Source organism: Monodon monoceros, unplaced genomic scaffold (genome assembly GCF_005190385.1).
Source record: "Monodon monoceros isolate NGI ecotype Baffin Bay Population unplaced genomic scaffold, NGI_Narwhal_1 Super_Scaffold_1, whole genome shotgun sequence".
Lineage (NCBI taxonomy): Eukaryota > Metazoa > Chordata > Mammalia > Artiodactyla > Monodontidae > Monodon > Monodon monoceros.
In genome coordinates this window covers 38,635,843-38,649,574 of record NW_021703765.1, presented here as the reverse complement: position 1 = coordinate 38,649,574, position 13,732 = coordinate 38,635,843, and the positions used below count along the sequence as shown (strand labels likewise).

General features: G+C 39.4%; 1 protein-coding gene across 11 annotated transcripts in view; it reads left to right on the top strand.

Moving 5' to 3' along the window:
* DTNA (dystrobrevin alpha) overlaps window positions 1–13,732 on the top strand; it is a 391,329-nt gene that overhangs the window by 252,353 nt on the left and 125,244 nt on the right. For 10 of the 11 annotated variants that reach the window (XM_029231332.1, XM_029231333.1, XM_029231331.1 and 7 more), the window contains one exon: window positions 11,811–11,878. In XM_029231332.1, the coding sequence (XP_029087165.1) occupies window positions 11,812–11,878 (67 nt within the window). In that variant the 5' untranslated portion in view covers window position 11,811. Of the gene's footprint in view, window positions 1–11,807; window positions 11,879–13,732 lie in introns of those variants that run through there. The other variant, XM_029231336.1, reaches the window with a different exon arrangement.

The window sequence follows — 13,732 nt, the reverse complement described above, 5'->3', positions numbered from 1 at the left end:
TAAATAAATAAATAAATAAATAAATAAATAAATAAATAAATAAATAACAGGGTAGTATAATATGACCTATCTCAGAGTTACGATAAAAAATAAATCGGATAATTCATGGAAAATTCTAAGTTCAGAGCCTACCCACACATAGTAAGCACTTAATAAATGTTGACTATTATTGTTATTAATATCAGTGAATGAATCTCAGAGTCCCTTCCTGCTACATAACCCAGGCATTCATGCCTCTGCTTCAACAAGATGATTCAGAGGCCCTGCCTGATTCCAGCCAAAAAAGAAGGCGCCTTCCCACCAGCTATTCTTCCCCACTGAGATTCTTGGCCACTACCAGCTTAGAGCCATGGCTTTCTCAAGAAACAGAGATTTCTTGCAGACGTTCCTTAATTTCAAATAAAATTCTCTTCAACAGAAGAGACATAACTAAGAGCGTTATAATTCACAGAAGCAGATCCAGAAGCAAGAAATAAGGGCTGCCTCTGTTTCTTCTCTTTCCATTCTGTACTCCTGTCGTACCAGTCAAGCCTCATCTCAGGGAAAGGACCCTGGTGTTCAAAATGCCATTGTTTGCTCCTGGGGATCTTGCAGCCATAACTTTTGGCTGTTCCTACACTCTGTCTGCTTCTTCTCCATGTGGCCTATTTAATGTTGGCCTGAACCTTCATTAACCCCATATACTTGGCTGTGCTTTTACTGGATGGCAATCATCAAAGTCCCTACAATGTCATTGCTGTTTTCTGAGTTGTTTTATATTATATCAGCCTGAGATAGTCTCCATTGAGAGAATTTGAGTGGGGAAAGGAAAAAATAGCATGATATTCATTAATTAAATCAATTAATTAACAATGAACCCATGGTTAGCCTCTGTTCCACTTTTTACCAACACATTAAACTAGATTGAAAAGTTGTTGAATGTGTGTTCCCTTAAGTTCTCATTTTAAATGAAAACAAAATAGTTCTTCCTGCCATTTAGAATTCTTGAGACTTACCCTTTAAAAACACTTTGTTCTGCTACAAATAAGTTTTCAGAGACATCTAGAAGAATGAGTAGGGAGGAAAGAGAATTTTTAAGCTTAGTAAACATTCCCTATGATCTGTTCATACCCCTTATGGACTGTACTTGAAACTCCGTTTTCTTCTTATGCTTTGTTATTGGTTCTGAATCCACATGTACATAATGATGGTCAGATTGACATTCTCCCACCTATCTTAGCCCTCTCCTACCATTTTCCCTCCCACCTTCCTTATCTCAAAAGAAAGTTTTTTCATGTGGCCTCTGAAGTATATCATCCAAACCTGACCTCCCCAGAAAGCATCCAAGAGCCATGGTTATTTCCTCTTCCCAGTCAATCAAAATTGCCGTCCCCTCACTGTGTTTATCTTAATACACAACCAAGCATTAAGAAGAAAGCAACTAAATTAATTAAGGTGAATTTTCTGATTCTCCCAAGGAAATTTGCATTTTTAAGGCCATAAAGCTAATGTTTTTCTTTCTTTCCCCCCTCAACTTTATTGAGATATAATTGACAAATAAAATTATAATATATATAAAGTATACAGCATGAAGATTTTTTTTTATAAATTTATTTACTCTATTTATTTACCTTTGGCTGCATTGGGTGTTCGTTGCCGCACGTGGGCTTTCTCTAGTTGCGGTGAGCGGGGGCTACTCTTTGTTGCAGTGCACAGGCTTCTCATTGTGGTGGCTTCAGTAGTTGTGGCACACGGCCTCAGTAGTTGTGGCGCGCAGGCTCTAGAGTGCAGGCTCAGTACTTTTGGCTCACGGGCTTAGTTGCTCCAAGGCATGTGGGATCTTCCCAGACCAGGGCTGGAACCCATGTCCCCTGCATTGGTAGGCGGCTTCTTAACCACTGTGCCACCAGGGAAGTCCCACAGCATGATGATTTCACACTGTGAAATGACTCCCACAATCAAGTTAATTAGCACATCCATCACCTCACATATTTACTTTTTTTTGATGAAAACACTTAAGATCTACTCTCTTAATAAATTTCAAGTTTAAAACACAGTGTTATTAACTACAGTCACCATGCTGTACATTAGATCCTTAGAACTTATTCATCATATAACTCTGTTTTCTTTTCCCACTGTTCCTGCCTTGGTCTTTCTTTCTCAAGCTAAGAACTGTCTGTTTTGTTGCTGGGAATCTTATTCCCTAATACACATAAAAATGGAGAAAGTGATTAAAGGAGCAGAGTTAAGGAAAGGAAAAGAAAGGGCAAGAAGGGAAGTCTGGATCAGAGAAAGAGGGAATCAAATGAAAAGAGGAGAGATGGAAGAAAACGATGGGGGGATGAAGAGGATACAGGCATTTTATGATGCGCAAGTCTCTTTCCTTAGCAAAACTGTGTCATCGCACAGCCCATTAACTCCATCCTGCCCAGCTCCCCTTGGCATCCACTATGTATATCCTTAGTTATGCTGTAGTCCATTTCAGTGTGTGTATGTGTGGGCAATGTCCCACCACCACTACCCGCAGGAAAAAAAAGAGCCGTTCCCTTGAATCTTATTTCATACAATTCCATTTTGGTCTTTCTTAAGAAGCCCAGTGTACTCTAGTACACTGGTCAGAGATGTCTGGTTTTAAGCCCTAAATTGATCACCTGGGCAATTACTTAATCTCTCTGAAGCTCAGTTTCCACACCAGATGGGAAGAGTAAATACACCAACATTACGGTGTCCTTCATAGTGCTTCGTACCTAGTATGCTTTTTTGTAAAATAGTTAATTGTTTTATATAGTATTGTGGAAGTTAGTATTATTATTATTATTAAACTATTACTATTTCTTCTCCCAGAAAAAGTCAGATTTTCTCATCCTCTCGCAGAAAACAATTTACTCACCTGCCTCTCCCTTTTCCACCTCTCCAAACTCAGCACTCCCTAACCCGAAAAAAAAAAATGGAAAATTTAAAGCATGCATGCCTCCCTGGCTTACATCTGGATGCTCAATGCTCTGCCCTACACTTTTATTCTCACTTTCCTTTTCCCAATTCTCCTCATGGAAATCGCACTCCTAGAAGTCCAGATAACAGCTAGCCCATGGTCAGTGGCAGCCCCAGTTGTGTTTTGTTGCCTCAGCACATTAGACACGGACAAGAGAGGACCTATTTCTTTCTCCTACCCTTTTTAAGATCTTCCAAAACAAAAGGTGAGTTAGAATCCTTTCAAGCACCAGGAGTCATGTCGGTAATGTCCTAAAGCACTCTGCATTTCCAGATGCGAGTTTCTACCTGACACTTGAGTACTGACTTTGTATATCTGGCACCTTGGTTTCTACCACTTGAGGAGCTCATCACTGTCTTCTCCACATCATCATGGCTCCACCTTGATTTCTTTCATGTTTTCCTCACCTGAGGAGGCCACCACGAACCTCTTGCCCTCTCCCCTGGGCAGTTGCTCTGTGGATGCATCCATTGGCTGCTCCCTTTAACTAATGTTAGTGTTCCCTATAAAGTAAAGCTACCTTTGATTCTCATTAAATCCTGGCTTTCTTCCCCTAAACCAGTCCATGCAAGCACTTATAATTCCTTTATTTATGTATCCAGGGACATGAGCATTTTGGTGGAGTGAGGATCCACATCTTTTATCAAATTATTGAAAGGGGCTAAAACTTAAAAGAAATTATGGACTGGATGGCATTGCATTGCTTAATCACCTAATACCTCTTCAATGAGAAGCTAAATTAACTCAGTCACTTGAAAAAAATTTTGAACTGCATCTTTACATTTTTCCAAATTATTTTCCTTACATAAATGTGTGTGTGTATATATATATATATATATATACACACACATTTTTACATATGCAAGTAAAATAATATATACTATATATACTATTGTATATTATATATATATATATATATATATATAAAATATACAGTATAATCCCACTATAATGAGATAAGTCAGGCTTAAAAATCCAAAACTCAAAAACTTGGGGTCTGGACTTCCCTGGCGGCGCAGTGGTTGAGAATCCGCCTGCCAATGCAGGGACATGGTTTCAAGCCCTGGCCCGGGAAGATCCCACATGCCGCAGAGCAGCTAAGCCCGTGCGCCACAACTACTGAGCCTATGCTCTAGATCCTGCGAGCCACAACTACTGAGCCCACGTGCCACAATTACTGAAGCCCACACTACTAGAGCCTGTGCTCTGCAACAAGAGAAGCCACCACAGTGAGAAGCCCACGCACCTCAACAAAGGGTAGCCCCCACTCACCACAACTAGAGAAAGCCCATGCGCAGCAATGAAGACCCAATGCAGCCAAAATAAAAATTAATTAATTTTTTAAAAATACATTAAAAAAAACTTGGAGTGTTATTATTGCAAGATTAATGAAAAATTATCTTGTAATTATGGGGGGAGGGGAATTTTCATTTTTCATTTATTAGATATGTAGGGAAAAGAAACAGACCTATGTTTATAACAGCGATATCCCACACTGAATGGAGAAGGTTCCAAACTATCAGAAGGCAGTCATTTCCTAACAAACACCTGACCCCCAAAAGTTAAGAATTTGGCAATCCCAGCAGAAGAACAGGGACGACTCTTGCTCCAGTGTTAAGGTCAGCCACGGTTCCCCCATGACCAAGTGGGCCTATACACGTAACACTACTGCTCTTGAGAAATACAGGTGCACATACACAACCATTGTCCCAAAGGCACATCACACTGGATGAAACATGGTTCTCTAAAAAATCTTAGGTCCTAGTGCAGTGCTAAAGGCAGCAGTATAGACGACCCTCTCCCTGTGGTTGTTTCCCCTAGGGATCTTTGAGGTCCTTTTGATGAAGCTCTTAGGCAGGGCTCCCAAGTCCTTCAGAGACTTTCTAATAACTTTGAACCTCACGTGACAGAGTCCAAATTTTTATCATCTTCCTTCCAAAAGGCTCCCTTTTCCCATACCAAGTTGCTCCCAGCCCGGTTCTGCAGTCTTTAAACCCTGACTAATAGGAGGTGATGCCAACTCCTCTTGACCAGAAGTCCTAGCTTCGTACCAAGACAAATGAAGTCAGACAAAACCAAATGACCTTAAATATCTTGTACCCTCTGACCCCGGAACAGCAGGTTCCTTCCTGACTTGAAAGTACCACTGATAGTAGTTCTTTCCAGCTAAAAATGGTTTTCTCACTTTTTAATGGCATTTTCTGTTTCTTAAAGTTTGCCTCACTACGTACCCATATCAATGTACGTATCTGTTTATGTCTATGTGCGTTCCCTGAAGAATTAATTATCTTCTCCCTGGGCTCAAAGTACATTTTAAAGTGGGTCTTACAAGCTAGAGAAACATATTACAAAGCAACATAAGAATTCCAACCTAATGTTGTGCAAATAAGTTCAATGATCAAACTCAACTGGCATCATATTTCTAGTTCAAATCTGGGTAGGTATCAGGAGTGCCTATGGTTCATTTTTAAAGTGCAAATGCTCCACCTCAGCCCCAGATTCAGTAGATCCAGGTAGTATTTGTATTTTTTGTAAAGTCTCCAGGTTGGTGTGATGGACAGCCACAGCTGAGAATCACTATGGTGGACACTTCTGAGGAAAGATCAAATCCCTGATAATAAGTCCAGCTGGTCGTGACACTAAAATAGTGAACTTGTGCCCTTCATCCCCCAAAAACAAAACTCAAGTTCCAAAAGCAGAAGTTGATGTTCAAAGTAAAAGGCAAAGCCAGAACCCCATTATAACCATTTATTTTAGTGACAGCATTTTCCTACTTTCAGGAGCTCATCTAGATAAAAGACTAAGAGATAAAAGCAAATGCAATTATATTTTGCCCCAGGAAAGAGCTCTGAATACTTTTTTATTATATTGCCAGAGATTAGGACAAGAATGTAAATCTGAGAAAGTCCTACTAGAGGCTTCTTTCATTAACAGAAATGGAAACAGGCATTTATACGCCACCAATAAATCAATTAAAGGAGGAAAGGAGCTTGAAATGGCCTTCATTGCACTTATTAACTTTGGGGATTACAGCAGTTGGTGATGGCTAGACCCTGCATCTTCCTGTCATCCACCTGGAGCAAATGGATGGAAATAAAGCCTGGGAAGAGTCTCATCACACTAAACATGAAATCTGCAAGTCTTGTGTTTGCTAAAGTGGAGCAGAAGCAAAGCAGAGCCAGACTTTTCTAAAAACATTGTCGGCTTTTGTGGATTTAAAATGTGAGAGTGTGAATCAGTGTGTGAGTTGGTGTGTTTATATGTGTCTGGGTTTACATAAATCCTGACGCTGGGAATTATTTTAATCTCTATGATAATTTCCAGTACAACGATGTTTTAAAATGGGAGGATTCCATTAAGAAGTAGCATTCAGAGGAATTTCTCAGTGAACTTTGAGAGTGATGTGGACCCTTCCTCTCTAGGCTCCTTTTGGACTGTTAATCACGAACTTCTGTCAACTTCTTTTCAGTTTATCAGTTTCAGAAAATCTTCATTTGCGTTGAACAGTGGCAGCTGGAATAAGATTACTGGCAATTAGAATCCAAACTAGCTGAGGAATTTCAAAATTAAAGGCAAAAAAAAAAAAAAAAATGGATTCAATTTCCTGCCCTGACAGACAATACTTTGTTTTTGGGGCAGCCACTTCACCTGCCTAGTGTCAAGTTCTTCAGCTAGAATTTGAGAGTAATAATATCTCTTCAACTTCCTCACCAGGTATAGGGAAAAGCATTTTATAATCTTCAGAAAGTTATACAAATGGAAGACACCATTAGTTTAAGCTTCTACCTTTAAAATGTCTTACATATCATGTGTAATAGAAATGTCTGTTTATTACTGATGATGTTGGATTATAGACGTGTCGTGAAGGATGTGATATTTCAGTGTGAACTTCTCACTATGCCAAAATAAAATGCACTTTTCTTCCAATACTCTGTGCCTCACATTTGGATTTTATTCTTTATTTCTTGCTGGTTCCCACACTGTTCTACTTTGTTATTTCATCCCTCCCCCCTATATAGGGGCTAAGAGGTGGAGCCCTCCCTATCCAGCTTTCAGCCTCTTTTAATGACTGTGCTGGAAGAAGGGTGACTTGGTAACCTCACCTCCTACAAACTCATTGTGCCATGAGTTCAGCAGAATGTTTTCTAATATATGTGAAGTGCTGCGGGCAAGCAAAAGCTGAGGTCCTCTCCTCTGCTGTTCTCCACGTGACCTGCCAATCACCAAGTCCTATCAGATGTGTCCTAAATCTCCCTCAAGTCAGTCCTTTAGCATAAGACATACTAGTTTCACTCCTGAATCACGGAAGTATCCAGCTAACTGGACTCTTCCATCACTCATGGGTTTCTATCCCCTACCCTCCTGCCTACCCAAATCTTTTCTCCACTCCACATGCTGGAGCAATCTTGCCAAAACCTAAATCTGTGTACGTCAATTCCCTGCTAAAACCTTGGATGGTACCCAGCCTCCCGTAGGAAAGTCCTATACTGTCTAGACTTGACAAATAAGGCTTTGTAGATCAGATGCCTGTTCGCCTCTCACTTGCACTCAGCAATACTGAACTATTCCCAGTTGCCAAATGCACCATATACCCTTTCTCAAGCTCCATGCTTTTTTTTTAGTGATTCTTTCTAACTATAATTGCCATCTCTCCACCCTCTTCTACCTGGAACATTCCTATTCATCCTTTAAAACTCTGCTCCAGAGTCACCCTTTCTTTGATGTCTCTTTTGAATCTTCCCAGATATAAACTACTATATCTAGCAGTACACACCAAATTATAATTATTTGTTAGAATAATTTGTTTCCCCTTCTGGACTGTGAGCTTCTTAAGGGCAAGGATCATGTCTTACTCATCTTTGGATCTCAAGAAGCTAACAGTGGTCTGACCAATTATAGCTATATTATAAATATTTCTTAAGTGAATGAAAGGATGGATTCTCATAAGTGAAAACAATACACACCCTGTGTAATCTGTGGGACTGAGTGCTAGTAAAAGAAACATCTGACGGGGCTCACCCCTTATTTATCATTGTTAGTTCATTTTATACTTTTGACATTTCTGCAATCTTCTGGTAAAACTCTAAGTTAAGCATCTCATCTACATGAAGGAGCAACAGACACTGACCAAATCAGGCCTGTTGGTGAGCCGTGCACCTTGTGATATTAGTATTGTCATAGATGGGTTATTTTCCCCTTCATCTCCTCCATATGACTCTGGGCAGCTGTCCTTATACTGAAATTCACGAAAAGTCAAGCTTCTTGACAATTTCAGAAGCGAAGTTGCTGTCTGTAAAGCTCTTCCTCCTTCCTCTACTGAAATTTTTGCTCTTCTTTCTTTCTAAAACGATGAGAATATAGTCAGGCATTGTGTATCCCAAGACCCACTGATCACAGTTAAATCGGAAACTAAGGAGCCCACAGTGGTGCTTTTTGCCTATTTGATTTATGAGCTCACTGTGCCCATGAGTCCCTCTGTGGAATCAGTGTAAGCTGAAAACTGGCATGCCTCCATTTTTACTATTATGACTGCAATCGATGGGGGATAAATGAATATTCTCCGTTTTATCTAACAGCGCCGCTTCCCAGAAAACTCTGGGGGGAAAATGAGAGGTGTGCTATTTTTCCTTATATATTCGTAATCATTCTCCAGGCTTTCCATTATTTTACACCACTGAGTTTTTTCTTTCTTTTCCTCATAAGGTACACATTTTACTTAGAAGTGAGAGTTAATACCTATTGTGTAACTAATGATTGTTCTTTTATGAGTTAATTAACCAAAACAGTGATGAATAGACCAAAAGGTGACATCAATATAGTTTGCGTGTATTTCAACCTCTGTTTCGTAAGACAAGATTTTACTGTAAAATGCATGGCTCCAGATTATTTTAAAAATATAAATTGGTTTCTCTCATTTCAAATAATTAATTTCTGAAACTAATACAATTGGAATTTCACTCTTCTATGAGTCAGTTTTTGAAAATATAATTGAAAGTCCATTTGGGGGAAAGAAAACTTATTTTTCTTTTCTCTCTCTTTCCTCTTTTTCTTCTGTTTTATTCTTTTGTTCAGTTAATAGTAACTGGACATAGTATCTGTTGACTGGATTTGGCTAGACACTGTGAAGAATTTAAAATTTTCAGTTACTGCCCCTAAAAACCTTACAGAGACAAACAAAAAGTTAACTAAAAGAAGAGATGTCACAGACAGTACCAAGTGAGTAGTAAGGGCAGTAACTCTGCAAGTTCACAAGCCAGCCTTTACCTCCCTGACATTTTCTTTCTTTTTTTTTTTTAACATCTTTATTGGAGTATAATTGCTTTACAGTGGTGTGTTAGTTTCTGCTTTATAACAAAGTGAATCAGCTATACGTATACATATATCCCCATATATCCTCCCTCTTGCATCTCCCTCCCACCCGCCCTATCCCACCCCTCTAGGTGGACACAAAGCACCGAGCTGATCTCCCTGTGCTATGCGGCTGCTTCCCACTAGCTATCTACCTTACATTTGGTAGTGTATATAAGTCCATGCCTCTCTCTCACTTTGTCCCAGCTTACCCTTCCCACTCCCCTGCTCCCTGACATTTTCAATCATAGCTTTCCAGCCTGCCATCCTTTGTGATTTATTTATAATGGTTCTTCTCATCTGAGTCCAACATATAGACAGATGCAGGAACATATCCTGTTTCTATCCCCTATCTCTATACTGCTTCAGCTCTACTTCTGAGCTCTTGAAATAAAAATTGGAAGCTCTTCCCAGACTAGTTTGTGAATGTCAGATTATTATCTGCCCACTTCCTCTGGAGGAAAGGAGATGGGTTACGTGATTCAGGAGGGGTGTGTTTTTCTCCTGATCTATATATATCAACCATACCTACACATTTAAAATCTCATAAAAAGAAAGTATTGGACTGTGTTCAGCACTGCATCGTTACCAAGTTGAGGAAGCTTCATTAACAACTCTGTGTTTTTCCAGTTATTATTGAAGCCTGACCTTGGTTATATTATCACCCATTGTGAATGGATACACACTCTTAACTCTGTAAACTAAGGCTGTTCCATGCCCTTCTTTCCTTTCCTAGCAGTAGGCAAATAATCCTTAACTCATAGAAGCAACTGGAGAGGCTGTTTGACCAGTTTGTCTGACATCACATTTTGTTTCTCCACCAATTTTCTTCTTTTAGTCCCCAGTGAGTCATCATCTTTTGAGCAGTCTTCTACAAACACAGCGGGCCCTCCATATCTGTGGGGTCCACACTGAGGACTCAACCAACTCCCCATCAAAGGCAGATCCAGGGGACCAACCATACATCACTGTTTTATATAAGGGACTTGAGCATGTGAGGATTTTAGTATTGGGGAAGCAGGGGAGAAGCTGGAACCAATCCCCTGTGGATACCAAGGGAGGATTTTAGTTCCCTTAAATTTACCCCCAGGTAATCAGCCTCTCTCACATTCACATATCTTTCTTTACACTTCTACGGCTGTAGTTGCCTCATTGTGTTTTCATTGCTTTTATGCTTCTGTATCTCACTACTAGAGTGTAAGTGCCTTGAGGGCAGGAACTGTGACTTCATCACTGTTGTATACCCAGAGCTTAGTTTGGTTCCTGGAGTGTAGAAGGCACTCTATAAACATTTGTTAAGTGAATGCTCAGCGTTGAGAAAGAGGCATAACAAGACTATGGAGATTCAGAGGACAGTAACCAAACCATCATAGAGAGTGCAGGAAAATTTCAGAGGAAGATACAGCTAAACTGAGACCTGAAGGATAACTGCAACTTATCCATTCATAGGCTGAGGGCAATCCAGGCAAAAATAATAACAATAACATGAGCAAAATTCATATTTGAAAAAGAACAGGGTCCATTGAAAGCCAAAGAGATCAGCTGTGCCTTCTGTTTACCATGCCTGAATCAAAACATATATATATGTATATAAGTGTATGTATATACGTGTGTGTGAGAGAGAAAACCTTAGTTTTTAAAAGCTTAATTTGCTATAACAAAAAATCAACTCCATCAACCTATAAAACACGTATATTTAGCCCCAAACCCTCTATCGGGCTAAACAACATTTCCATCAACTTTCCCATTATTTTCTTTTTCCTTAAGTCAAATTTTAATTTTAAATTTTTTTTTTTAATTCTCCATTTTAACTGTTGGTGTTCTCATAGTATTTTTTAAGTAGTTCTGTTGCAGACGATAGTATGGTTAAGTAGAGAGAGGTGAACCTAACCACTTTGCCTGAAATTATTATGTATAGAAAAACAGTTGCAGGTTCCAAACACTTAAATTAGAAATGAACATTTAGGAAATGACCTTCTTCTAAATTGAGGTTTTGGGTGCACACAGGACACACTGTAACAGAATGTAGTGGAAAGCAGACTGGTCTTGGAGTACATAAGTCTATGCTATTTCCCTTACTATGTCCATGAGACTCTCAATCTCATCATTTCTTGAATGGGATCTGTAATATCTGCTCTATATTATTCATAGGTATTCCCAAAATTGAAAGAGGAACTCTACGTGAAATGCATCACCTAACAGATGGTAGAGGGTTGTATTCCGTTATAGCACAAGTTGATCTGCTATTGTAGTTATTTGTACATTAGAAAATAAAACTTTTACACCCCCTTCCACAACTACAATATTATATATGGAAAATATGTACAACCATTTAAGTTAGTCAAAGTAAAGCTATTCTTTTTACAGACACAGTTTTAAGTAGTTGGTGTCTACGTCTGTGGCATGACCGTAGCAAGTGTGTTTATGTAGAAATGGCTGTTCGCCTTATTAACATGGGGCTAATACACATTGTAACCATTTTGTCTCATAGAATGATTGAAGATAGTGGGAAAAGAGGAAATACCATGGCAGAAAGAAGACAGCTGTTTGCAGAGATGAGTAAGTATGGAACTTTGAAGGAACACCCTTGAATACTCATGGAAGGCTGGAAACAACCACTTAATCCTTATGACATTTGTACTTTTCCCTAAAATCCTAAAGTCTTTACATAAAATGTATGTTTAGGCGTTTCTGCCTCCTCTTGAGTAAGAATTAAATTAGACAGTGAATCATCATAATTTGTTACTAAGACTGTATATCTTATATGAAAGAAAAAGGTTCGTGGACCTGAATGTATATATACATACACAGATGCTTAATAAACACTATTTAGTGTTGGCATTAATACAATCCACTAAACTTCAAAGTCTGTGTTCATTTCCCTCTACTACCACAGGGTCTGGCACATTGCAGGAAATAGATAAAAAGTTTGAAATGAATCATTGAATGTCTTACCCACAAAACAATATCATATGTTCATATGGGAAAGAGGAGTCAGGTGTGATTACCAGACCAAGCTATAAGCTGTCATTTGAACTTCATGCAACGGGGGACAAGCTGTCCTACAAACTTAGTTTCTAAAAAGTGAAAAGGAAAACAAAGGTTTAAAAGAGCTTGGAGGTGAGCTGCTATGCAAGGAGAACCAAACCAAGACTATTTACTGACTCCAATGGAGAACTCATTAAATAAAGATTGTTGGTTTATGTAAATGCAAGGCTGCTGTGTAAGTAATTGGGTGGTAGTATCTCCTTCTAGACCATTTTTCTTATTCATAAGGAAGAAGAACTTGACATTGGGGGGAGAACACACATCTCAAATTAAATGTTATAAAGAAAAAAGTACGATTCTCTTATGGGCTTTTTATCTCTCCTTCCCTGCGGAAGGAATGAGGATGAGCAGAGGTGAGTCATAAGCCTTTTACTCGGGGAAGCCAAGAGGCAAAATTAGGCTTCTACTGAAGATTGAAACTGATTGGCAAGAATGAGGGTCAGAGCAGATAAAGGAAAGCCCCAGACAATAAGATTCACATTTTCCTTTATCATTTCCCAATAATCTGGAGGCACCAAGACAGCATTAGAACTAACAAAGAGGAAGGAAAATTAAAATTGATGTGGAGAATCTCAATCATGCTCCTTGCTTTTTCCACTTTTAGAAACATGTCTAAAGTGCCTGTGACAGTTTCAGCCATGACCTTCCAATTTCCATGTCTGATACTGTAGCCTCACTTCTGGCCTGACCAGTCATCTGGAACTGTGACCTTTGTTGATACAAATCTGACAGAGGAAGGAACCTAGTTACTGCCTGGCCACCTAGACAAAATCCAAAGCAGCACAGGTATCCTCTCGTATCATAGATTCTTAGACTGAAGAGGCAAGAGCTATGTATATCATGGACCAGTGTTTTCTCAGAAAAAGAAAAAAAACATTAATTTTTAACATAGAAAAGCAATAAAGTCTTAGAGGAAATCTTTAAATTTATCATTGTTACATTAAAGACCGTATTAGCCAACAGACTGTAAGAATTTTAAAAGTGTGCTTATGTCATGATTTTATAACATTTATCTGAATTTAAGTACATAATCCCAGCTCCTTCTAAACCTGGTGCAGTGTCTGGCACAGACAAACACGTATGTCACAAATGTCTTTTGAATTAAAGTTGTCCAACTCAGGGCTTCCCTGGCGGCGCAGTGGTTGGGGGTCCGCCTGCCGATGCAGGGGACACGGGTTCGTGCCCCGGTCTGGGAGGATCCCACGTGCCGCGGAGCGGCTGGGCCCGTGAGCCATGGCCGATGAGCCTGCGCATCCGGAGCCTGTGCTCTGCAACGGGAGAGGCCACAACAGTGAGAGGCCCGCGTACCGCAAAAAAAAAAAAAAAAAAAAAAAGTTGTCCAACTCAAAGAAAGATCAACATAAG